The sequence below is a fragment of the Gossypium arboreum genome, chromosome 4 (genome assembly GCF_025698485.1).
Source record: "Gossypium arboreum isolate Shixiya-1 chromosome 4, ASM2569848v2, whole genome shotgun sequence".
Lineage (NCBI taxonomy): Eukaryota > Viridiplantae > Streptophyta > Magnoliopsida > Malvales > Malvaceae > Gossypium > Gossypium arboreum.
In genome coordinates, this window is record NC_069073.1 from 7,598,449 (window position 1) to 7,626,213 (window position 27,765).

The window sequence follows — 27,765 nt, forward strand, 5'->3', positions numbered from 1 at the left end:
TATTAATATTCAATTTGATATCTAAACTTCTTTTTGGTCCAATTAAGTATCTAAACTCGACTTTTTGGCTCAAATTGGTACATGGATTTGGCTTCATAGTTCAAATTGGACCAAAATAAACTTTAGATATCTAATTGGATCAAAATTAACTTTAGATATCAAATTAAACCTTAAAGTCTTGTTCAAGTATGTAAATTGACAAAAAAAATATCTTAGGTACCAATTTAAATATTGAAGCTAACTTCAAGTACCAAAATGTGTATTTACCCTTTTTTCCTTAAATATTCTTTAAATATTATTATTTTTATAAATAAAATTATATTAGTTATACCTATTTTTAGCAAAATATTTTTTTAAATCTTATTTTTAAAATACCCTTACATTTTATTTGCAATTTTAAATAGGGATAAATATCAAATTTATATATTAACTTTGCTCTTTAGTGCAATTCGTGTATCATATTATGTATATATATATTTTTGGTGTGTAAATTTAAGATTTATCCCATAAAAATATAGCAATAAATTTTAGGTTATAATATGCTCTAAGTTTCGTAGTATCCATTCATTTAAATTTAGTCCAATTACTTATCAAATTTAAAATTTAAGTCCAATTGTTAACACGATTAAAGTTCTTCATTTAAATTCTTTAGTGTGACATTTTGAAACAATAAAAAAATAATTAACTCGAATTTAACAAAAAATTAACAATATTACCAATTACACTTGCATTTTTAAATAGGAAAGTTGAAAAAAAATAAAAATAAAGGGACTAACTTGCAAATATTGGAGAGACTTGTAATGGATTTCAACGTATATTTTAATTCCCGCGAATCAAATGAAAGACAGGTGAAATGGAAAACAGGGCAGCGGCCCTGCTTTTCCTTTCCTTTACCAAGAGCAGGAGGGGTTAGGTACTAACCAAAAACCATGAGCTATATATATATAATATCAATGTCAGACTCGGAATTGGGATATAGAAATCCGTTTTAATTGCTTAAGAAATACGGATATCGTTAAAAATGGCGTCGACGATGAAGGATACTTTCTACATATCACACGGAGCACCGACGCTGGCCATAGATGAGTCGCTTCCCGCCAGGTCTTTCTTGCAGTCATGGAAGGACAAAGTGTTCCCCCAAAAACCCAAAGCCATCCTCGTCATTTCTGGTCACTGGGACACTTCCTTTCCCGCCGTTAACATCGTTCACCGCAATGATACAATCTATGATTTCTATGGTTTCCCTGACCGTATGTACAAGGTGGCTTTCCTAACCCTCCTAACTTTTCTATTTTTGTTTATTTCGGACTTTGGTTGATCGTATTTCGATTCTGAAAATTAAAAGCAAAGGACTGGGGATGTTAATTTGAATGGGGTTCTTCAATATAACTGGAATTTAGGCCATTATATTTTATTCATTTGAATGAGGTGTTCTATATAGCAGCTATGAAAATGATTGTTTTTTAATGAGATTCTTCAATATAAAAGTAATTTCGGCCATTGGATGTTGTTAATTTGAGCAATAAATGGTAGTTTGAGAACCCTGCTTTGAGGCCGGCTTCTCACTAGATTTATTCTGGTTTAAGTCTTACTATTTGTGGAGCCAATCCGGATTTATTCTAGTTTAGCTCAGGATATTCTAGTTATCAATCTGATCAAATATCGTAATAATTGATTCAGAGTGTAGTTATTCGGATGTGTAGCGGTTGTAATTGAAATTATGCTTCTAACTTCTTAGGGGAAAAAATGGTAGTCGTAATCGGTTTCTTTTCCTTTTCGGTTAACAGCTGAAATATCCGGCACCAGGGGCGCCAGAGTTGGCACTAAGAGTGAAGGAATTGCTGATGGGATCCGGTTTCAAGCGTGTTGATGAAGATAGAGAACGTGGGCTGGACCATGGTGCTTGGGTTCCACTCATGCTCATGTATCCGGAGGCTGATATTCCAGTTTGCCAACTCTCTGTTCAGTCAAAAAGGGATGGCAATTACCACTACAACTTGGGAAAGGCTTTGGCCCCTCTCAAAGGTGAAGGTGTTCTTATCATGGGTTCTGGATCCGCCACTCATAACTTGAGGGCCCCTAGAATTGTAGATGGTATTGTTCCATGGGCTTTGGAGTTTGATACTTGGCTTAAAGATGCTCTCCTTCAAGGAAGGTAAATCATTCTTTCTTTTCTTGTAACTTCATTTTTCTTTTTCTATATTTTTACACGTTAGATTGACAACAATGTGCAATTGGTGTTTAAACATGGTGACTGATGTAACTTCTAACGAGTGATGATAAAACTAGCAAATCGATTTAGACAATGGAATCATTGGAAAGCTGAAAAAATGTTTAGGTTGTTTAGTGACTCTTCGCTTTTCTACTTCAATAATCAGACTGTCAAAAGGCTATGACTGGCAGTAGTATTCACATAGTATGTGTAAAGGTTATGAATTTGATTGGATTATGGTACTGATCCTAAATATATCCCCCCCTCAAATGTATATTTAACTGAGAAGTATATTGTTCGAGAAGATTCATGGCTCATGATTGCAAATTGCACTTAAAAGAAAGGGATTGATTTTAATGAACCAAGGCTGACATTCCTTTTATCTCCAACTTACTATCACTCTGTTCTTTGGGGTAACAATGATAGCAATTGGCATTTAATGTTTCTGATGAATGTTTTCTGTTTGTTCTTTTTTGTTGTCTCTTCGTTTGATTCTTTTTATAGATATGAAGATGTGAACTGCTATCAAGAGAAGGCACCGCATGCGAAGATGGCTCACCCATGCCCGGACCACTTCTATCCGTTGCAAGTAGCCATGGGTGCTGCTGGTGAAAATGCAAAGGCCAAACTTATCCATCACAGCTGGCAACTTGGTTCCCTTTCCTATGCTTCTTACCAGTACAACTCAGCCAGCTGATGTTTCATTTAACAAGTGTGCTGCAATATCGCCTATTTATTCAATCTATTTTATCTCAAATAAAGTATATACAAGAAAGATAAAAATGCAAGCCCTTTGTTCAATCTGTGCAGTGTGTATATCTACACGTTTAACGACTTGAACTGTGTTCAGTTTGTTCCAATTAAATTTGACGCATGCAAAGTTTGTTTTACAACAGCCTGCTTTTGTTCTGTTGGTGTTATGTCCTTGTGGGCAAAGACTTGGTTGCAACACAATTCGGGACAATTTTTATATTATTTCTCAAACTAAACATCTTCAAATATTATTTTTCGAAATAAGTATTTTCAGGAGTATTATGGAGTTTTTTCATTGAAGAAACACCATGAAAGGGATTTATATATGTATATAAACAGAGACATATATATATGTTACAACGGATATTTGCTAATTGCTTAAAAAACAAAGTGTTTGAATAGAAGTAATACTTGTAATGATAACAACAATAAAACAGAGAAAAACAATACCACAGAAAATTGTTTGTACAATTTGGTTTCCTTACGTTGGCGGAGTCTAATTTAGTGAGTAAATCCACTATCTTTAATCTCAATAACAAATGATTTAAATTCTATCATAGTACAGTAACCTCACTTTTGTAATATCACTCACCACTAAGTTCTCCCCCTAAAGAACTTATGTAGTAAGCAAAAAATGTTTACTTTCTCAAATGCACTTTTAAAAAAAACTCGTTCAACAATGAACAGATAAGTGCTTTCAATACTCAGTTACAAAGCATATACAAGTTGCTTAATACATAAGAGTTTTAGACTTGTTAACATAATGAAGATCAATTACAATTCAGTCTCCTATTAAACAACTTAAATAGCAGGATACAATATATATAAGAATAAAAACCAATGTAAAATGGATGGTTGGAGATATGTCTTCAATGCTATATCGGTTCAATCTCCATAATATAAGGGGTCCTATTGATTGATCTAATCTAATCCAATTCAATATTCAAGATAAGTTACTACAAATGGGTTGTTCTTCATAGTCAGGCTTATATACTTCCACAATATCAACCTCATTTAAAATTCAAAGATATTGCTTTAAAAATTGTCAACTTCAAATATTACAAGTAAATTGGTCTGTTGTAGTGATAGTTGTAATGGTCACTTTTCTTGACATTTTGATAGTCACTTCAAAACACTTGCCTTAACAATCGCCATCTTTAATAATTTTTTGAACAAAACCAAACAAATAAAGAAACTTATCATCAGAACAATTATGGTTGCCCTTCAACACAATTCACTTAATCCATCAAACTTAGCTAAGAAAATTAGCCATTAATGCCTTGTTTGAATTTGCATTATCAACAAAAATACTATACTTATATCTATGTAAGATGATAAGAAAATGTGCAGTAGAGTAAAATCAATCACCAATAAAATCTCAAATATCCATTAGTTACAAAGCTTGTAATAAAAAAGTAACAAAAAGTTTGTAATAACAAAGTAAACAAAACAAAATAACTCTTATAAGAAGGGGTAACAAAAAAATCAAGCAGCAGCACCGTCATCTAGGCACCTACATCAGCTGAGCAAATTGTTGGGCAAAGCTATCTCGCAATCCCTAATTTGCTAGATAACCTTGATCTCTCTTGAAGCTTTGCTATGACCCGGTTGCAAGATTCAATGGAAGCAGTGATATGAATAACCATCCTTTTTTTGAACCCTTCAAGATTACTCGAAAGGCTTGTGATAGTGGACACTTTAGGAGCCATTGATGCATATTCACTAGTAGGTTATAGTTTATCCTCATCAGGTTGATCTGTAAGATTAGTCAATGTGTGCTTTTCTTCGAGCCATTTTAGGGGAAATTTGAGCTCGGAAATAGCTATTCTAGGATGTTTAGTCGCTCGAATTAGTTTAGGATTTTGCTTCAAAAATACTTGAAAGTACCTAGCATGAACATTTTTAGCGTGTTTGACCACCTTTTCATAGGCAATGTGGAAACTCCACCATTTCTACTACTTTTCTAATCATATTGGCAATTTGGAGGAGCAAAAGAAGAAAATAAAGAACAGAACAAGACATCAAGATCCAAGAAATATTTGTACTTGCTTACAAATGTGCAGCAAGGGAACTTATGGCTGATAGCTTATTTTTCTCATTTTTTCAATCAGAAAAACAATATATTTATAAAAAATACACATTACCAAATACTCAACTAATGCCACTAATCATACTTTGAAACAAGTAAAACTTAATTTGCACACAAGTTGATTATGTAAATCAATACCTAAAAACATAAAAAAATACCAACTTAGTTCACTTTCAACTAAGTAACTTAACAAAGTAATTAAACAACAAACTTGCTGTGGAGCAAGCAGACGTGTTGCAACATGTTTACAACATGTACTTCAACCAAAAATATCACAGCAACATGGATGACCAATTTTCAACACTCTTCTTTGGACTCCATGTTGCGAATACCAATCATTCAACAATTTTTAAGCTTGCTAGTACCAAAATGCCTTGTTTCAAGTTAACCTTGCTCAAACACTTCATTTTCAACTTATCTTCAACCATGGCCTCATACTCAACCAAATATGACTCACACATTTGACCATACCAGTCTTTTGTGCCAAAGATTTGTTCTTAAAATGGAGTATTTCCTCCTTCACAGCATTGGTTGGTAATTTTCCTTCAAACACATCTTGTCTTGTTCCCTTGTTCATTACAGTCCTGTTTATTCTTGTACAAACAATTCGTGATTATAGTTTGCTTGCCTTCAGTCTGCCATTTTAGCTTACACCCGCTTGAGTTTGCATTTTGACTATTTGCCACTTTGGCTTGCAATTCGATAGGCTCACACTTTGATAGGCTCACACTTTGCTTATTATCTTTAACATGCTCGCAAATTTACAAGGCTCGCACACTTTGATAGCTCGCACATTTGGCTTATTGTCTTCAACAGGCTCACAACTTTACAGCTCACACTGAGCTTCCACATGTTGCTAAGCTCGCACCTTTGACAGGCTCACATATTTGCATACTGTCTTCAACATGTGTCTTCAATAGGCTCGCACCTTTATAGCTCACACTAAGCTTCCACATGTTGTTGAGCTCTCACATTTGACAGACTCACACTCTGCATATTATTTTCAACAGGCTCACAACTATACAGGGCTCGCACCTTTTGATGAGCTCGTACCACTTGCTGAGCTTGCATATTTTGCTTTCAAGCTTGCCACTTGCATTTTGGACAACTCGGATACTTTCCTTGAAACTCCTCCTTCAACTTATCCAAGCTTCTTTAGAAGTCACACAGGGTTGAGTTGTTGTTGTCTTCTCTACAAGCAGTCTTAAATGACATGTTATAACAACACGTTTTCAGTTAAATCAGAATAGTGATTTTGAGACCATAAATCTGGTGAGTAAAATTTAATTTTATTATTATTTTAATGTCTATAGAATGTTAGTATGGTCATATAAAAATTTCATTAAGAAATTTTGATGTTTGCATGTTTAATTATGTGAAAAAGACTAAATTGTAAAAAGTGCAAAAGTAGAATTCTATATGTTAAAAGTATCAATTAGCTATAAAAATTTAAAGTGAAAGGACTTAGATAGTAATTAGGCCAATAGATTAGTTAGTGGGATTATATGGCAAGATTTGATTGAAACTTTTTAAAGTTTTAAAGGTTATTTTGGTAATTAAGTAAATAAATGTTAAAATAATAAAAACAAAAGAAAGAAAAAGAGATATCATCTTCCATTTGTTTCCTTCTTCAACAAAAATTATCAAATGACCATAGCTAGGGTTCGGCCATTTCATTTTTGTTAGCATGGTATGTATTTCGATTCCGTTTTTAATGATTTTTATATTTTCGGGATCGTTGTAGCTTAATCTAGCTAGCCCATGGACTAATTTGCAAAGATGTTAAAGGTTTAGGGATTTTACATGAATATGTTTGTATGGTTTTTGAAGTTTAATAGAAGATTTTAAGTTCTTTTTGCTAAATAAACAAGTTTTGTAAATAGATTTTTGATGAAATTATTATTTAAGGACCTATTTGTAAACATGATAAATTTTATGTTTAATTCTTGAAATGATGATTTGTATGGATTAGTAGAGGTCCCTAATGCATTCGGCTAGCATGAAATGTGGATGAGATTACTTAAATTTCAATTTATGAGCTTAAGGACTAAATTGTAAAGAAGTTAAAATATTAGGAGCAAATTTTTAATTTTGCAAAAGTATGAATTTTGGACTAAACTAAATAGTTTGAGTATTAAATGGATTGAATTTGCTTATTTAGCTTAAGACAAACCTCATACAGATTTAGATCAGGAAAAAGCGAAAGCCTCGGATTGATCGACTACGTTTTTGCATTTTGTTTGTCGAGGTAAGTTCGTATGTTTAAATAACATTTAGTGTTATCTTGATTCATTGCCATTGTTCTATTTATCATGTAAATAAATACAGAAATCCAATGATGTTACAACGATTATCGAGCCTCGTTTGAACCTTAGGAATATATAGGATACAAATGACATGTCATTAGGGTTAGCATGTTTCGGGTGCTAGTCCTAAATGTCCTACCGATGGCTGAGTGTAACAGCCCAATTTTGGGCCTAGTTGGAATACTGGTTTGGGACCACAAATTTGATGTAAGAAAATTTATTTTTATTATATTTTTATGGTCTACAATTCTATGAAATGATTTTGTAAAAATTTCGTTCAAAAATTTTAACGTTTGGCCACTCAATTTAGTCAAAAGGACTAATTTGTAAAAAGTGCAAAAGTTGAGTTCTACATGCTAGAGGTGTCCAATTATGAAATTTTAAATTTGAGGTCCTTAAATGGTAATTAGACTATTGGATAATTTTTTGGACAAAAATGGACATGAAATAGGTGAAATAAAATATTTTTAAGTTAGGGGTATTTTGGTCATTTAGTAATTAAAAGAATTAAAAAGCCAAAATCAAAGCAAAATTGTGTCCATCTTCAAGCTATGCTGAATTTCACAAGGGGAAACCATGGCTAGGGTTTTTCAAGCTTCCAAGCTCGATTGTAAGTCCGTTCTAGCCTCGTTTTTAATGTTCTTTACATTTTTGAGATCCTCGTAGCTCGGTTTACCTAATTTCTACCAATATTTTGAGTTAGGGCTTATATTTAAAAATTTACCCATGGATGACATGCATGTATTTTGATGTTTTATGGAAGAATATGAATGTTTGGGGTGTGATAAACAACTTTTACTAAGTTATTTTTTATGAAATTGCATAAAAGGACTAGTTTGTAAAAAGTTGTAAAATGTGTGTAAGTGTCTGATTTAGTGCAAATTTTGGACTGCTATAGTTATGAAAATGGTTCGGCTAGGCCTAAAATGCAAGGAAATTGAATAAAAATTATTTTTCTAGCCTAGGGGCAAAATCATAATTTTGTGAAACTTTAGGGGCAAAATTGTAATTTTTTCCATAGGATGTTTTTGGGCTTATCTGAATAATGTGAGCATTGAATAAGTAAAATGTGTTATTACAGATCAAGAAAGACGTGGAATTGACTTTGATCGGGGAAAGGAAAAGATTATGGACTAAATTGCAAAACTACTATATTTTTTGCACCGAGGTAAGTTTGTATGTAAATAATATCTTGTTTTTATTTATGTTATAATATTTTGTTATTATATGAGATGTGGTTGAATATTGAATGACCACTTGATGTAAATTTTGAATTGAAATTGATTATTGATGAACTGACAAAAGGTTCAAAAGTGTGGAATTTACTGGTTGGACCTTCGGAATAGAAAAGATACGAATAATTCATCGTGAGAACACGTGTAGTACTATGTGCAGGCTACTATGTGTTTAAAATGGTTTTAGGTCACGTGTGTAGTACTAAGTGCAAGCTACTATGCGTACCTGATAGCTTCAATCACATGTGTGGTACTAAGTGCAGGCCACTATGTGTAAAAGATAGCTCTGGTCACAAGTGTGGTACTATGTGCAGGCCACCGGGCATCCGTTATTATTTCGATGTGTTCAACGGGAAATGACTAGGTGTAATTGAATATGACTATGTGATGAATAAGTGCCGGTTCATGTGTGTAAACTTATGAGCAACGTGCTCGATATGTGATCAAACTTTGGTAAGATTGATATGGAGTAAGTGTTACAATGAAAGTTACTACAAAGAAAGTATGAAAGAGTGAAATTTAGTAATAAAATAGTTTTGGACAGCAGCAGTTGTGTAACTTTGAAAAATTACCAAAAATAGTGGAAATCGAATTAGAAGTTGAATAAGATATTAAATAAAATATTATTAAGTCTATTTTCATATAAAGGAAACGGTGTAAGTAAAAGAATTTCATATTATGAGATATTTTAAATTTTTTGAGACAGAGTCAGAATGATTTTGGAATCCCCTGTTCTGATTTGGGAAAATCATTAAAAATTGTAAAAAAAATAATTATAGGTTATAATTTATAGGCTTAAAATCCTTAATGATTTTATTTTTTGAAATAAATAAACGATAACATTATTCAAATCTTGTACGAAGAGAAAATTAATTTTTAGTGTAAAGGGGTCGGAATTGTCAGACAACAAAACAGGGGTGACTTTAAAGAATAAATTGTACTTATTGGCTAAACCAAAAATTCTGGAAATTTTATGGTAAGAAGATATATGAGCCTAGTTTTAGGAAAAATTTGCGGATCTTAATTTAGAGTTCTGTAGCTCAAGATATAAATAATTTAGTGACTGTGACTCGAGTAAACAACTTGAGATGAACATGAATAAATAGTGGAACTATGTGCAATTATGATTGTATTATCTTGAGACCATATTGTGAAGATTTATAAAAGCATGTTAATAGTACTTATCATTTACATACCTACTTACCAAGCGATAATGCTTACCCCCCTTCCTTTCCTTTTTCTAGTAGTGCCATAGATGCTAGCTCGAGTTAGAGGTTGTCGGAGATTCTATCACACTAACAAGTTATTGATTGGTACAATATTAATGATTTTCAAGTATTTTTAAGTCTATGGCATGTACAAGGACTTGATTATGTGTATATGTTATTATGAGTTGGCCTAAAATGTTGGCCTATAATATTTGATAGTTCATTTTGTATAAGGCCATTGAGGATGGCTAATATTAGTTAAGTTATATGTTTATGATGTTGTATTTTGTGGAGGTGCAAGCTTGCATGACTTGGTTGAATGAGTGTGTGATGATTAATTATGGAAAGTGAAGCATGTGAATGGTTGTGTGAAGAACACGGCCTTAGACACGGGCGTATACCTTTATTTTCAAGAAATTTTCTAATGTTTTCCAAAGTTCACGGTTTAGTCTCGGACCACTTCCAAAGTATGTATTGGGCCTCGTAAGCCTATTATGCATGTGTATGAATGATTTTAAATTGAATGAAATTTTATGACTTGGTTTAATACGTTTACAAGCGTATGTGTTTCAGTAATGCCTCGTACCCTATTCCGGCGTCAAATACAGGTAAGGGGTGTTACACTGAGGTCTGGCATTTGTTGCGGATACTCAACAGCTTGTGTGAGTAGCACCGTGTAGCTTACATTTCGACCATCAGCTTGTGTGAGCAGACCCATTTTACGGCTTGAGTGAGTAACGATGTAAAGGAAATAGGAAAGGAAAGGTTATATGTTTAGCACACTTCGTGTGAGCTCTCTCGCGTATCTAATGTTATTCTAAATGGTTCAACGGGCATGAAAAAGGAAAGCAACGATAAGTACCCTAATGACATATGTCATGAATCTATGAAAAGAATTGAAAAGGAAATGTTTAATGTAAGTATACTTATGTTCATGAAGTTGATGATTTCTAATGAAATTGTTCATGTATAATGACTTACCTTATGATAGCGCAAGTGAATTGTGAGTTGATGTACTAACATATGTTGTTGATGGTGCTTAGGCTTGTGCCAAGCTTGTGGTTGGATTATATCATGCTTAATTTTAATGTTATGCATTGAAAAGATAGGTTATGTTCATGTTACGCATTGAAATGGTAAGTTATGTTCTTGGTTGGATTATATTGTAACACCCCTAACCCGTATTCGATGCCGGAACAGAGTTACGGAGCATTACTGGACTAATAATCGAACAAACAGACATTTCATGTTCATATCACTTTCAAATCAAACCCATTCATAATCAATCATAAAGTCTTTTATATGGGTTCTCGAGGCCCAAAATAAAGAATAGAATCAAGTCAAGACTAAACTGGAAGCTTAGAGAATTTTTTTTCGAAATCACAAAATTTCTCTTAAGTGCAAGAGACACACGCCTGTGTGGCCAAGCTGTGTGGCTCATATGGGCAAGTGACACGTCAGTGTCTCCGGCAGTGTGGGCATTCAATATGAGGCACACGGCCGTGTCCTAGCCCGTGCCCATATTCGTGTAACTCTTTGACTTGGGTCACATGGCCAAGCCATACGCCCGTGTGCTAGGCTGTGTAAACAATTAAATTTGCATTAATTAGGTGCAGGGGTCACACGATTAAGACACACTCCCATGTGCTAGGCCGTGTGTCACACACAGTTGAGACACATGCCCGTGTGGACGAAAATAGACCATTTTCTAAACCATATTTCTCACCCAACTTGGTACCAACCTAAACACCTTAATGTGCATATAAACATGACATATTTAAACATTCAAAACCAATCAATAACAAGCTTATAACATCTTATAAGATCACACACAACCACGATACTAATACGCACCTTAATTGGCTACTTTAAACATGCCAATTTAAACTTCCAAAGATCTATCTAAATGGTCAAACACATGAAAGAGACTTTGTGCTTAAAATTTAACATACATATCATATCTCAATTTCAACCATTTGGTGCATAAAATACCAATTCAAAAACAAGACGTTCACATGGAAACCATACACCACATATCATAAAGTCACATACACATGTTTACATAACAAAACATATATCATTTTCAAGCCACAACAAGACATATAGACTATCATTAGCCAAAATGACCTATACATGCCGTTATAACCAAGATTATAAAACCACAATACCAAAATAGCCGATAGATAATGTGATGAAATCTCCGCCAACTTCCAACTCGAACAAGCTTTTGATATCTAAAAACACAAAGAAATTAACACAAAGTAAACATGTAATTCTTAGTAAGTTCATAATTCAAAAATAAATCTTACCACTACAATTAATAACCATAAGCCACTTTAGTCAATCCAACATATCTTGGCCTTAGCCTAAACAACATTAGCCTCTCAATTTTAATTATCACATAAACTAACAAACCATCTCAAAACACCATAGCATAAGTACACACTCCTGAAATGCATTCACATTTTCAAGCATGTGTCTAAGCTTATTTTGGTCGTCTAATAATTCATACTTTTCCATGCTTTCATAGCAATTCTAATTGAAGCATTTGACGATCTTTCCTTCTTTTCATACCTATTTAACCACAATTTAAGTAAGTAAAACAAGGCATATCACAACTCGATTTGGCCCAAAAGCCTAACACATAATCATCAACCAAGTTAGCCATGCCATGTATTCATATGTCATAAACGATACCATTTCCACGTATTTCGCAGACATACCATATTTAGTTCGTATTGAACTCATATAACCTTGTAACAGAACTGTGCCCGTTGACCTACTTAGAATAATACTAGATAAAAGGGTATCTCGCACTCTATGTGACAACATGTAAATAAATTTACCATTAATAGGTTCCAATTATTAGCTAAAGTAAAAAACAATCAATATTAGTATGAAATTATAACTTAACCAAATAAGATTTTTGTTCTTTCGATAATTCAAGTAACCTTTTACCAATATCTATTAGCGACGTGGCACTCGGTGCCTAGCGGTAAACCGTAGAGAAGTTTGCACCCAGCGCTAGTCAGATTAACCAACGATATTGAATGTGAGCCCAGCTCTAGTTGGATAAACCAACGATATTTGCACCAAGTGCTAGTCGGATATACCAACGATAATAATAGTGAGCCCAGCTCTAGTTGGATAAACCAACGATATTTACACCCAGTGCTAGTCGGATATACCGACGATAATAATTGTGAGCCCAGATTTAGTTGGATAAACCTATGATATTTGCGCCCAGCACTAGTCATATAAGTTGAAAAAGATTGCGCCCAATGCTAGTCGAATATATCGATGATTGTACAATTATTTACTTCCATAAATTCCTCATTCATTTTCCTTAACATTAATTCCATAATATGCATACATTTTATATCAATAGCTAATTTATCATTAATTAATTTAAATTGTAATTAAAAATAAAATTAAGTTCGAGTCCACGAACTTACCTCGACGAGTTTACGTAAACTTGAAGGAAATTAGTCTGATATTTTCTCTTCGCCTCATTCTAACTCCGTATGAGGTCTAACCGGATCTATACGAATGAATTTCAACTTATTTCAATACAAATCCCATTCAATTTATTCCAACACATATGTTTTACAAAATTATTATTTTACCCCAATACTTTTAATTCTTTGCAATTTAGTCCCTAGGCTCGGAAAATGAAATTCATTCAATTTTATCACTACCCAAACCTAGCCAAATATTAAGCATACTTATATCAGCCCATATATTTCACATATTCACACTTTTATCACACAATTTATCACATTTCTCAATTAAATCCTTATTTGACAAATTCATTAAAAATTACTTAACAAAAGTTGTTTAATCAATAACAATTATTTATTTTCTTCCATTAAACTTCAAAATGTTCTAAATTAAAAACCTTAAACTTTCAACCATATTGTAAATTAGCCCCCTCTTTAGCTAGATTAAGCTATAACAATTCCAAAAACATAAAAATCATAAAAAACGAGACAAGAATCACTCACCAATTGAGCTTCAAAGATGTCAAACCCTAAAGAGTAAAAAAAATGGCTTCTTTTCCCCTTCACCAATGGTTAATGAAGAATAAGAAAATATGATGCCTTTAATGTTTTATTTATTTTTATCAATAATTACTAAATTCCAAATTTTACTTTACCAACTTTACTATTTGTCATGATTACAAAACCATGCTCATCTACTATCACCTTTAATGGTCTAATTATCATATAAGGACCTCCACATTTAAATTTTATAGCTATTTAACCCCATTAGCTAATAGAACACAACTTTTGCACTTTATGCGATTAAGTCCTTTTCATCGAATTAAACATACAAACGGTAAAATTTCTTAACGAAAATTTTATACTATCATACTATCATATTGTAGATCACATAATAATAGAAAATTAATTTTTTTTACATCGTATTTATGGTCTTGAAACTACTGTTCAGATTTTACTAAAAACGGGCTGTTACAACTCTCCCCCCTTAGGAATTTTTGTCCCCTAAAATCTTATCAGAAAATAGATTATGAATTTTTTTTCTCATAGCTTCCTCGGTTTCCCAAGTAGCCTCCTCTATTTTGTGATGTTGTCAAAGAACCTCTACTAAAGCCATGCTTTTATTTCTTAGCTCCTTTATTTCTTATGTCAGAATTCTAATTAGTTCTTCATTGTTTGTCATATCAGGATGAATCTCGACATCCGTTGGATGGATAACATGTGAAGGGTCAGATTAATATCATCGTAAGATAGACACGTGAAAGACACTATGAATCCTTTCAAGCTCTGTCGGTAAATCTAATCGGTACGTAATAGGTCTGATTCTTTCAGTAATTTCCTACGGCCTACTACATCACTTACTCAACTTTCCTTTTTCAACCAAAACGAATAATCCTTTTTCCTAGGTGATACTTATAGAAGCACTCTATCACCAATCTGAAATTCAATATCTTTACGTTTCAAATTTGTATACTCTTTCTGTCTATCTGAAACTGTTTTTGAACTTTCACGAACCACTTTCATTTTTTTTAAACTCACGAATCAAATCAACCCCGCGAATTTTTTTTAAATCAGTCCAATATAATAGACTGAAAAGTATCATTATACGCTAATTTGACCAACAGTAAATATTTTTCCCAGTTACCTTTACACTCAAATAGAGACTAGCACTCCGTATAATCTAACAATTTCTTAAACATATAACTCAACTAATCTGTCAAGTGAGAAATCTGTGCGTACCAGAATAAAATGAGCAAATTTCATCAAACGGTCAACAATAACCCGTATAACACTTCTCTTTTCCGGAGTTAGGGGTAATCTTAATACAGAATCTATAATAACTGTATCTTATTTCCACTCTGGTATCATCACTGGCTGTAACAGTCCTAAAGGCACTTGATATCAGCTTTATTCTACTGACATATCAAGCATCTAGATACGAGTCAGAAGTATCATGTTTCATTCCCTGTCATTAATACATTTGTTTCTATTCATTACACATTTAATTACTTTCAAGATAAACAAGCATAATACCATTTTGAACTTCGTGCAAAATTTTCTATATCAGTTCTGAATTTTTCGGTACACTAAATCTATTTCTGAATAACAGACAACCATCAGGTCCAATCTAAAATTCTAAATCAGAAGTCGTTTAACACTATACCCGTTTAGCTTGTAACTCATTTTCACCTTTCTGAACTTTACAGATATGTTGTAAAACGTCGATTTAGCTTTTAACTTAGCTAAGATCGATCCATCACCAGAAAATAACAGTCGAGTATTCATAATTCATAAAACAAAACAAAATAAAAATTTCAATTCAGAGAATATGCAACTTCGTTTTCTTCTTCCCGGTTGATTATCAATAATCAAGTCATAATCTTTCAATACAAAGACAATAGTTACCAATTTAAGTCATGTATCAGATAAAAAAAAATTTTCTTGTAACTCTAACTTTCTAGAAGCATAGACTTTTAGTTTACTTTCTTGCATCAAAACACAACATAAACTGTTCATTGGCACTTCATTGTAAATCACAAATTCCTTACCGGATTTTAAGCTGAACTAGAACTGATGCTTCAGTCAACAGAGCTTTCAGCTTGTCAAAACTTTGCTGACACCTATCAGACCATTTTAAAATTCACATCTCTTTGTCATAACCATGTCATCAGTGTGACTATCACTTGAAAACTCCTTTTACAAATCTCTGGTAACAACCGGTTAATCTCAGAAAACCTCTGACTTCAGATACATTTTTCAATGTTATTTGCAGTAAAATTCTATAGCAAACTTTTTTTTTTTACATACCACTGCTACTGATTTAAACTTTGACTCAAATTCTTTAATATCCAATATATAAGCAAAGTAAGTATTATAACCTTTTCCGACATATTTCTGCGCTCATATTACTGATATCATAGTAGGCAAATCATTCAACTTTTCTGATTCAAAACAGAACATTTCACCATCCTAGTACTTTAATATAATATGCTTTTATTTACTATTTACCACAGCATCATGCAGAGTTAATCAGTCCATTTCCATAATCACATCAAATTTATCAATGCTTCCATCTAACATGATGGTTTGCTAACTTTCTCATATGATAAGAATTACATCTGAAGATGAACAGCTGCATATATCTCTAAAAATAAATGAACACATAGAATATCCAGTAGAAATCATCATAAGCTACTTCACTATAACTGCTGCTCTCAAATATCTTTACAATTTAAACATTATTCCACTAACTATCACAGTCATCAATAATCCTATTCATTAACAAAAATCAATTCAGAAGAAATTTCGGGTAATACATTCTTTAGATATCATATCCAATAAGTCGATTAGTCAAGATTAACTTCTTCTTTAACAGTGACATTGCGTAATCAGAATGATCTAAGAAAAATTCTGATATCTCTTCTAGAATTATCTTTACTTGCTAACCTATTCTTAGCTCTGACCGTACTATTAATCATTCAACCCCTGAATTCTTTGGTTTCACACTTGTGAGCTCATTCAATCTATATTTTATGTATTTCGTTGAATAATACTATATTGATGAGGGGTACAGGTCATAAAGCCTCAAATTTTGACTATCATATATACACACATATAACATAATATTTATCAATAACATAATATTATGAACTTCTATTCATACCTTAATGAGTCTTGACTCATCATAAGCAATATCTTTACTCAGATACTTGAGTATCGCTTTCAGTATTATTGGAATTAGCTCGGTTGGAAAGTATCTTGGTCTAAGTAAAATAAATCTCATCAAAGTCAGGAGATATCACACTATCACAGGTTATATAATGGCATGTATAGCTAGACTCACATATGCTACGTTCAGTTTGAGAATCAACTAAACTGTAGCTCTGATCCAGTAAATGTAACACCCCTAACCTGTATCCGACGTTGGAATAGAGTTATAGAGCATTACTGGACTAATAATCGAACAAACAGACATTTCATGTTCATATCACTTTCAAATCAAACCCATTCATAATCAATCATAAAGTCCCTTATATGGGTTATCGAGGCCCAAAATAAAGAATAGAATCAAGTCAAGACTAAACTGGAAGCTTAGAGAATTTTTTTTCGAAATCACAAAATTTCTCTTAAGTGCAAGAGACACACGCCTGTGTGGCCATGCTGTGTGGCTCATACGGGCAAGTGACACGTCAGTGTCTCCGGCAGTGTGGGCATTCGATATGAGGCACACGGCCGTGTCCTAGCCCGTGCCCATATTCGTGTAACTCTTTGACTTGGGTCACATGGCCAAGCCACACGCCCGTGTGCTAGGCTGTGTAAACAATTAAATTTGCATTAATTAGGTGCAGGGGTCACACGATTAAGACACACTCCCATGTGCTAGGCCGTGTGTCACACACAGTTGAGACACATGCCCGTGTGGACGAAAATAGACCATTTTCTAAACCATATTTCTCACCCAACTTGGTGCCAACCTAAACACCTTAATGTGCATATAAACATGACATATTTAAACATTCAAAACCAATCAATAACAAGCTTATAACATCTTATAAGATTACACACAACCATGATACTAATACGCACCTTAATTGGCTACTTTAAACATGCCAATTTAAACTTCCAAAGATCTATCTAAATGGTCAAACACATGAAAGAGACTTTGTGCTTAAAATTTAACATACATATCATATCTCAATTTCAACCATTTGGTGCGTAAAATACCAATTCAAAAACAAGACGTTCACATGGAAACCATACACCACATATCATAAAGTCACATACACATGTTTACATAACAAAACATATATCATTTTCAAGCCACAACAAGACATATAGACTATCATTAGCCAAAATGACCTATACATGCCGTTATAACCAAGATTATAAAACCACAATACCAAAATAGCCGATAGATAATGTGATGAAATCTCCGCCAACTTCCAACTCGAACAAGCTTTTGATATCTAAAAACACAAAGAAATTAACACAAAGTAAACATGTAATTCTTAGTAAGTTCGTAATTCAAAAATAAATCTTACCACAACAATTTATAACCATAAGCCACTTTAGTCAATCCAACATATCTTGGCCTTAGCCTAAACAACATTAGCCTCTCAATTTTAATTATCACATAAAGTAACAAACCATCTCAAAACATCATAGCATAAGTACACACTCCTGAAATACATTCACATTTTCAAGCATGTGTCTAAGCTTATTTTGGTCGTCTAATAATTCATACTTTTCCATGCTTTCATAGCAATTCTAATTGAAGCATTTGACGATCTTTCCTTCTTTTCATACCTATTTAACCACAATTTATGTAAGTAAAACAAGGCATATCACAACTCGATTTGGCCCAAAAGCCTAACACATAATCATCAACCAAGTTAGCCATGCCATGTATTCATATGTCATAAACGTATACCATTTCCACGTATTTCGCGTACATACCTGTACTAGTTCGTATTGAACTCATATAACCTTGTAACAGAACTGTGCCCGTTGACCTACTTAGAATAATACTAGATAAAAGGGTATCTCGCACTCTATGTGACAACATGTAAATCAATTTACCATTAATAGGTTCCAATTATTAGCTAAAGTAAAAAACAACCAATATTAGTATGAAATTATAACTTAACCAAATAAGATTTCAGTTCTTTCGATAATTCAAGTAACCTTTTACCAATATCTATTAGCGATGTGGCACTCGGTGCCTAGCGGTAAACCGTAGAGAAGTTTGCACCCAGCGCTAGTCAGATTAACCAACGATATTGAATGTGAGCCCAGCTCTAGTTGGATAAACCAACGATATTTGCACCAAGTGCTAGTCGGATATACCAACGATAATAATAGTGAGCCCAGCTCTAGTTGGATAAGCCAACAATATTTGCACCCAGTGCTAGTCGGATATACCGACGATAATAATTGTGAGCCCAGATTTAGTTGGATAAACCTATGATATTTGTGCCCAGCACTAGTCAGATAAGTTGAAAAAGATTACGCCCAATGCTAGTCGAATATATCGATGATTGTACAATTATTTACTTCCATAAATTCCTCATTCATTTTCCTTAACATTAATTCCATAATATGCATACATTTTATATCAATAGCTAATTTATCATTAATTAATTTAAATTGTAATTAAAAATAAAATTAAGTTCGAGTCCACGAACTTACCTCGACGAGTTTACGTAAACTTGAAGGAAATTAGTCTGATATTTTCTCTTCGCCTCATTCTAACTCCGTATGAGGTCTAACCGAATCTATACGAATGAATTTCAACTTATTTGAATACAAATCCCATTCAATTTATTCCAACACATATGTTTTACAAAATTATTATTTTACCCCAATACTTTTAATTCTTTGCAATTTAGTCCCTAGGCTTGGAAAATGAAATTCATTCAATTTTATCATTACCCAAACCTAGCCAAATATTAAGCATACTTATATCAGCCCATATATTTCACATATTCACACTTTTATCACACAGTTTATCACATTTCTCAATTAAATCCTTATTTGACAAATTCATTAAAAATTACTTAACAAAAGTTGTTTAATCAATAACAATGATTTATTTTCTTTCATTAAACTTCAAAAACAACCAATATGTTCTAAAGTAAAAACCTTAAACTTTCAACCATCTAGATTAAGCTATAACAATTCTAAAAACATAAAAATCATAAAAAACGGGACAAGAATCACTCACCAATTGAGCTTCAAAGATGTCAAACCCTAAGGAGCAAAAAAAATGGCTTCTTTTCCCCTTCACAAATGGTTAAAGAAGAATAAGAAAATATGATGCCTTTAATGTTTTATTTATTTTTATCAATAATTACTAAATTCCAAATTTTACTTTACCAACTTTACTATTTGTCATGATTACAAAACCATGCTCATCCACTATCACCTTTAATGGTCTAATTTCATATAAGGACCTCCACATTTAAGTTTTATATCTATTTAACCCCATTAGCTAATAGAACACAACTTTCGCAATTTATGCGATTAAGTCCTTTTCATCGAATTGAACATATAAACGGTAAAATTTTTAACGAAATTTTGATACTATCATACTATCATGCTGTAGATCACATAATAATAGAAAAATAAAATTTTCTACATCATATTTGTGGTCCCAAAACCACTGTTTCGATTTTACTGAAAACGTGTTGTTACATATATAATGTCCACACGGCCTAAGACACGGACGTGTGTCTTAGCTGTATGTGACACACGGCCATGTGTCCCTATTTCGATTGTTAACGGCCTGAGACATGGGCTTGTGACTCTTGCAGTTTAATTTTTTTCAAATTTTTCTCAAATGTTTCAAATATTTTTGATTTTGTCTAGAACCATTTCTAAAGTATTTCTAAGGCCTCGAGGGCTTGATTAAGGGACAATATACATGTATATGAATGGATTATGCTATGTTTATATCAATATTTGGAAATGTATGTTTTTATATTACATTTATACGGTAATGCTCCGTAACCCTATTCTTATGATAGATGTAGGTTAAGGGTATTACATTTAGTGGTATCGGAGCTATGATTTAATCAGTTCGCGGATTGAACGTAGCGTGTACAAGTCTAGAAATAACGTGTACCTAATTTGACATTTACATATTGCATGTACAAATAATTATAATGATCTAACACGAAATTAAATTGATATGTTTATTTTTAAATGTGTATAATTAAATAAAAATTTCATACATTAACCAAAATTAAAAGTTTATTTATATAATTGTATCGAATCAAAATTGTGTATCATATTATGTATATATTTTTGGTGTGTAAATTTAAGATTTATCCTATAAAAATACAGTCATAAATTTTAGGTTATAATATACTCTAAGCCTTTATATTATCCACACATTTAAATTTAGTCCATTTACGGATCAAATTTGAAATTTAAGTCCAATTATTAACACGGTTAAAATTCTTCATTTAAATTTTTTGGTGTGACATTTTGAAACAATAAAAAATAACATTATAATGGATCACGAGATCTTGGGGATCTTCTCTATCTAATGAATGGGGAGTCCGCTTTGAAATCGTTCGCCTTGCACCCACCCCCGAGTATATGCTTCAACAGGAAGAATTTTAACAATATTGCCAATTACACTCGTATTTTTAAATTGGAAAGTCTGAAATAAAAAAATAAAAATAAAAGGACTAACTTGCAAATATAGGAGAGACGTGTAATGGATTTCAACGTAAATTTTAATTTCCGCAAATCAAATGAAAGACGGGTGCAATGGAAAACAGGGTAGCGGCCTTGCTTTTCCTTTCCTTCAACAACCATGAGCGGGAGGGGTTAGGTAGAAACTAAAAACCATGAGCTATATATATATATATATAATATCAATGTCAGACTCGGAGTTGGGATCTGCAAAACCGTTTTAATTGCTTAAGAAATACGGATATCGGTAAAGATGGCGTTGTCGATGAAGGATACTTTCTATATATCACACGGAGCACCGACGCTGGCCATAGACGAGTCGATTCCCGCCAAGCATTTCTTGCAGTCATGGAAGGACAAAGTGTTCCCCCAAAAACCCAAAGCCATCCTCGTCATTTCTGGTCATTGGGACACTTCCTTTCCCGCCGTTAACATCGTTCACCGCAATGATACAATCTATGATTTCTATGGTTTCCCTGACGCTATGTACAAGGTGCCTTTCCTAACCCTCCTAACTTTTCTATTTTTTTTGTTTAATTCGGACTTTGGTTTATCGTATTTCGATTCTGAAAATTAAAAGCAAGGGACTGGGGATGTTAATTTGAAAGGGGTTCTTCAATATAACTGGAATTTAGGCCATTATGTTTTATTCATTTGAATGAGGTGCTCTATATATCAGCTATGAAAATGATTGTTTTTTTAATGAAATTCTTCAATATTAAAGTAATTTCGGCCATTGGGTGTTGTCAATTTGAGCAAAAAATGGTAGTCTGAGAACCCTGCTTTGAGGCCGGCTTCTCACTAGATTTAATCTGGTTTAAGTCTTACTATTTGTGGAGCCAATCCGGATTTATTCTAGTTTAGCTCAGGATATTCTAGTTATCAATCTGATCAAATATCGTAATAATTGATTCAGATTGTAGTTATTCGGATGTGTAGCGGTTGTAATTGAAATTATGCTTCTAGCTTCTTAGGGAAAAAAATGGTAGTCGTAATCGGTTTCTTTTCCTTTTTGGTTAACAGCTGAAATATCCGGCACCAGGGGCGCCAGAGTTGGCACTAAGAGTGAAGGAATTGCTGATGGGATCCGGTTTCAAGCGTGTTGATGAAGATAGAGAACGTGGGCTGGACCATGGTGCTTGGGTTCCACTCATGCTCATGTATCCAGAGGCTGATATTCCAGTTTGCCAACTCTCTGTTCAGTCAAAAAGGGATGGTAATTACCACTACAACTTGGGAAAGGCTTTGGCCCCTCTCAAGGATGAAGGTGTTCTTATCATGGGTTCTGGATCCGCCACTCATAACTTGAGGGCCCTTAGAATGGTAGATGGTATTGTTCCATGGGCTTTGGAGTTTGATACTTGGCTCAAAGATGCTCTCCTTCAAGGAAGGTAAATCATTCTTTCTTTTCTTGTAACTTCATTTTTCTTTTTCTATGTTTTTACACGTTAGATTGACAACAATGTGCAATTGGTGTTTAAATATGGTGACTGATGTAAGTTCTAACCAGTGATGATAAAATTAGCAAATCAATTTAGACAATGGTATCAATTGGAAAGCTGAAAAAATGTTTAGGTTGTTTAGTGACTCTTCGCTTTTCTACTTCAATAATCAGACTGTCAAAAGGCTATGACTGGCAGTAGTATTTACATAGTATGTGTAAAGGTAATGAATTTGATTGGATTATGGTTCTGATCCTAAATATATGCCCCCCTCAAATGTATATTTAACTGAGAAGGAAGTATATTGTTTGATAAGATTCATGGCTCATGATTGCAAATTGCACATAAAAGAAAGGGATTGCTTTTAATGAACCAAGGCTGACATTCCTTTTATCTCCAACTTACTATCACTCTGTTCTTTGGGGCAACAATGATAGCAATTGGCAATTCATGTTTCTGATGAATGTTTTCCGTTTGTTCTTTTTTGTTGTCTCTTCGTTTGATTCTTTTTATAGATATGAAGACGTGAACTGCTATCAAGAGAAGGCACCGCATGCGAAGATGGCTCACCCATGGCCGGATCACTTCTATCCGTTGCATGTAGCCATGGGTGCTGCTGGTGAAAATGCAAAGGCCAAACTTATCCATCACAGCTGGCAACTTGGTGCTCTTTCCTATGCTTCTTACCAGTTCAACTCAGCCAGCTGATGTTTCATTTAACAAGTGTGCTGCAATATCACCTATTTATTCAATCTATTTTATCTCAAATAAAGTAGATACAAGAAAGATAAAATGCCAGCCCTTTGTTCAATCTGTGCAGTATGTATATCTACACGTTTAACGACTTGAATTGTGTTCAGTTTGTTCCAATTAAATTTGAAGCATGAAAAGTTTGTTTTACAACAGCCTGCTTTTGTTCTGTTGGTGTTATGTCCTTGTGGGCAAAGACTTGGTTGCAGCACAATTCGGGACAATTTTTATATTATTTCTCAAACTAAACATCTTCAAATATTATTTTTCAGAATACGTTTTTTTTCCAGGAGTATCATGGAGTTTTTTCATTGAAGAAACACCATGAAAGAGATATATATATATATATATGCACACACAGACATATATACATGTTAAAACGGATATTTGCTAATTGCTTAAAAAACAAAGTGCTTGACTAGAAGTAAAGGTTGTAATGATCACTGCAATAAAACAGAGAAAAACAAAACACAGAATATTGTTGGTATAGTTTGGTTTCCATACATTGGTGGAGTCTAGTTTAGTGAGTAAATTCACTATCTTTAATCTTAATATAACAAATGATTTAAATTCTATCACACCTAGTATAGTAATCTCACTTTTGTAATATCACTCACCACTAAGACCTTAGGCAGAAAGCAAAACATGTTTATTTTATTAAATGCACTTTAAAAAAAAATCGTTCAACAATGCAGATAAGTGCTTTCAATACTCAGTTACAAAGCATATATAAGTCGCTTAATACATAAAAGTTTTAGACTTGTTAATATAGGGAAATCAATTACAATTTAATCTCTTATTAAACAACAACTTAAATAGCAAAATACAATATATAACAATAAAAACCAACATAAAATGGATAGTTGGAGATATGTCTTAAATGCTGTCTCGATTCAATCTCCACAATATAAGGGTCCATTTGATTGATCTAATATAATCCAATTCAATATTCAAGATAAGTTACTTCAAATGGGTTATTCTTCATAGTTAGGCTTATACAATTCTACAATATCAAAATCATTTAAAATTCAAAGATATTGCTTTAAAAATTGTCAACTTCAAATATAACAAGTAAACTGGTCTGTCGTAGTAATAGTCGTAATGGTCACTTCTATTAATATTTTGATAGTGACTTCAAAACATTTACCTCAACAATTGCCATCTTTAAGAATTTTTTAAACAAAACTAAACAAATAAAAAATCTTATCATTAGAACAAATAATTATGGTTGCCCCTCAGCACAATTCCCTTAATCCATCAAACTTAGCTGAGAAAATTAACCATTAATGCTTGTCTGAATTTGCATAATTATCAGCAAAAATACTATAATTATATCTATGTAAGATGATAAGAAAATGTGCAGTAGGGTAAAACCAATCACCAATAAAATCTCCAATATCCATTAGTTACAAAGCTTGTAATACAGAAGAAACAAAAATTCTATAATAACAAAGTAAACAAAACAAAATAACTCCTATAAGAAGGGGTAACAAAAAAATCAACCAGCTGAGCAAATTGTTGGGCAAAGCTACCTCCCAGTCCCTGATTTTCCGGATAACCTTAATCTCCCTTGAAGCTTTGCTATGACTAGATTGTGAGATTCAATGGAAGCAGTGATATGATCAACCATCCTTTTTTTGAACCCTTCAAGGTTACTCGAAAGGCTTGTGACAGTGGGCACTTTAGGAGCCACTGATGCGTACTCACCAGCAGGTTCTTCTTTATCCTCATCAGGTTGATCTGCAATGTTAGTCGATGCATGCTTTTCCTCGAGCCATTTTGGGGGAAATTTGAGCTCGGCAATAGCTCTTCTAGGATGTTTAGTGGCTCGAATTAGTTTTGGATTTTGCTTCATAAATACTTGAAGGTACCTAGCATGAACATTTTTAGCGTGTTTGACCGCCTCTTCATAGACAAATGTGGAAACTCCACCATTTCTACTACCTTTCTGATCAACACAATAGCTTTCTTGCTGACAATCCCTTTGACTGTTTGGCAGTCAGTTCCTTGTGGCAAGGGACGATGCATGAATGTTACCCTTTGTTGGCCATGAGAGTTGAACATTGTTGGTGATGATCGAAGTAATTTATCCAAATGCTCATCCAGTTCAATGTTCTGGTAGTAGCAAATTCATCACCTTCCTAATCAATTCAAGATTAAAGTCATACCATCTTCCTTTGATGTACACCTTGTTTTGACCATCATTGATGCTTCTCAACATATTAGCATAAAGCTAAAGTACCATTTGTCTAACATAGGACTTTACAAAGCTTATAGATCCTATTAAACCATTGTTTTCAAGGAGAGAATCAAGTTCATGCTCAGCAAAATAGATTCCTCAATAGTTTGCTTCTTAAATCCATTTTTTTACCTAATATTTTTGCTGGAACACTTCCTGCCTTCAGAAATAATCCAATTATTTAATAACTCTAAATTAATGCTATTCAATTGTTGTAACGCTTGTTATTCGTTCTATTAAATTTTTTATTTATTCAAACCTCGTGTGTTGAACTAATAATTAAAGTGTTCATCGTTCTAAATGTAATTTAATTTTAAGTTTTGTATTTTTTGAGCTTTAATTTATAATCTATTTTTTTTACCAAAAATATAATTTCTAAATTAGTTGTTTGGTTTTAATGCAAAACTTTATGAAGATGAACCAAGAAGCTCATCTTAGTTTGGCCTATTAATGAATGCTACCGATCATACCTGTATAGGTGTTTGAAATTTATGGTGGTATTAATTATGAACTAACTCTACTTTTTAAAACCATTTTTGTTTAGTCATCATTATGTATTTGATAGGTTGGTAGGATGTATAAAAAAATATTAAAATAAAGAATAGATGGGAAATTATAGTTGTAAGAAGAGAAACCCTAAGATGAAATTATAAGAATAGTAGAGAAAGACGTAGATAATGTTGAAATAAATTCAAGCAGCAGAGACATTGTTTTTGTTTGCAAAGCTTTGTTTGTTATTGTGCATCCACACCTTAAGGACTCTCCTCTTGATGCCAATCTCCTGGCAAAACTGCTGCACCACATTCTCATCCAGCTTTTGAATTCTCCAACCAGCCTTCTCTGCAAAGCTCAACATCTTTTCCTTTTGTGCTTGGCTGAACTTGGTCCTAAACCTTTTCCTCACTTTCCCATCATCTTTCTCATTTGTTTCTGATGGGATCGACCCTCCACCTTTGTACGACACTGTCATCGGTTGCGGTGAGGACCTCAACATGTAACTTTGAAGATGACCCAACATGAGTTCTCCCCCAAACTCAGAGGGGCAGCAACCACTGCATTCTGTCTCTTTTCGATGGAAGTTCCTATGGCAGTTGCAAGCCGAGCAGATAAGCGCCTCGAGGGAGCCTTCTTCTCCATTTGGCATGAACTCCCCGCACCCATCTGTGGCGTTCCCTCCAATGGCTACTGCATGGTTCTTTAGGCATTCCTTGTACCTCACCACCACTTTGTTGCAGTTATCTCCTCCATCGCCGCTTGTTGAGATTGGCTTATTATTACTCATCTCTCCCCAAAAAAACCATCCACCTGCAAATTAGTGACAAACTTAACAAGTATAAATATGGGGGCTACCTTTCCTCACAAATTAGAGGAAGAACATTACAAGCAAAGAGACAGCTTTTTATATGGTTAGTTTTAAAAGTGAAGCAACAAATAAAGGGAAATATATTTATAAATTAAGAGGGAAGTGGTGGGCGAAGACATAAAGAAGTAGTAGAGGAACAACCAGTAGTAGCTTATAAAAATTAAAGCGTAAGAGAGACAAAGAGAGAATCTAACATGGAGACACCAAATTTAAGGATAATTATAATATGGGTAGGGCTTGCTTTGCTTGCACAATCAATCACTTAGCTTAGCTCAGGCTATGGAGGATAGCAAATGCACCTTTTTCAATTAAATTCATTTCTTATTCTTTCATTTGTCAGTACTTTGAGCTTTTCTGTCCACTGCATCTGCATGTATATAAATCAACATTAATGGTAAATATATATTATTAAGAGATGGTGAAAATAAAATTATTTGTAATAGTGGGCAGTGTTGCAAACTTAGGA

At 33.4% G+C, this 27,765-nt stretch overlaps 3 protein-coding genes across 3 annotated transcripts; 2 read left to right on the top strand and 1 right to left on the bottom strand.

Moving 5' to 3' along the window:
* Positions 1 to 841: 841 nt before the first annotated feature.
* LOC108459871 (extradiol ring-cleavage dioxygenase-like) lies at positions 842 to 3,105 on the top strand. The gene is made up of 3 exons (XM_017759268.2): positions 842 to 1,261; positions 1,788 to 2,155; positions 2,717 to 3,105. The coding sequence occupies exons 1-3, from the start codon at positions 1,022 to 1,024 to the stop codon at positions 2,907 to 2,909; spliced, it is 801 nt and encodes a 266-aa protein (XP_017614757.1). The 5' UTR covers positions 842 to 1,021; the 3' UTR covers positions 2,910 to 3,105.
* Positions 3,106 to 21,542: 18,437 nt separating this feature from the next.
* On the top strand, positions 21,543 to 23,850 carry LOC108458022 (extradiol ring-cleavage dioxygenase-like). Its single transcript, XM_017757253.2, has 3 exons — positions 21,543 to 21,998; positions 22,529 to 22,896; positions 23,463 to 23,850. The coding sequence occupies exons 1-3, from the start codon at positions 21,759 to 21,761 to the stop codon at positions 23,653 to 23,655; spliced, it is 801 nt and encodes a 266-aa protein (XP_017612742.1). The 5' UTR covers positions 21,543 to 21,758; the 3' UTR covers positions 23,656 to 23,850.
* Positions 23,851 to 26,555: 2,705 nt separating this feature from the next.
* On the bottom strand, positions 26,556 to 27,652 carry LOC108459866 (zinc-finger homeodomain protein 4-like). Its single transcript, XM_017759263.2, has 2 exons — positions 27,494 to 27,652; positions 26,556 to 27,241 (listed from the first exon to the last, which is right to left on the bottom strand). The coding sequence occupies exon 2, from the start codon at positions 27,216 to 27,218 to the stop codon at positions 26,628 to 26,630; it is 591 nt and encodes a 196-aa protein (XP_017614752.1). The 5' UTR covers positions 27,219 to 27,241; positions 27,494 to 27,652; the 3' UTR covers positions 26,556 to 26,627.
* Positions 27,653 to 27,765: the final 113 nt, after the last annotated feature.

Bases quoted from the DNA above. Each gene is read 5' to 3' on its own strand.
- LOC108459871 (XM_017759268.2), top strand. From the start codon at position 1,022: ATGGCGTCGACGATGAAGGATACTTTCTACATATCACACGGAGCACCG. The intron at 1,262-1,787 runs GTGGCTTTCCTA...TTCGGTTAACAG, and splicing joins TCCCTGACCGTATGTACAAG to CTGAAATATCCGGCACCAGG. The intron at 2,156-2,716 runs GTAAATCATTCT...TTCTTTTTATAG, and splicing joins GATGCTCTCCTTCAAGGAAG to ATATGAAGATGTGAACTGCT.
- LOC108459866 (XM_017759263.2), bottom strand. From the start codon at position 27,218: ATGAGTAATAATAAGCCAATCTCAACAAGCGGCGATGGAGGAGATAAC.
- LOC108458022 (XM_017757253.2), top strand. From the start codon at position 21,759: ATGGCGTTGTCGATGAAGGATACTTTCTATATATCACACGGAGCACCG. The intron at 21,999-22,528 runs GTGCCTTTCCTA...TTTGGTTAACAG, and splicing joins TCCCTGACGCTATGTACAAG to CTGAAATATCCGGCACCAGG. The intron at 22,897-23,462 runs GTAAATCATTCT...TTCTTTTTATAG, and splicing joins GATGCTCTCCTTCAAGGAAG to ATATGAAGACGTGAACTGCT.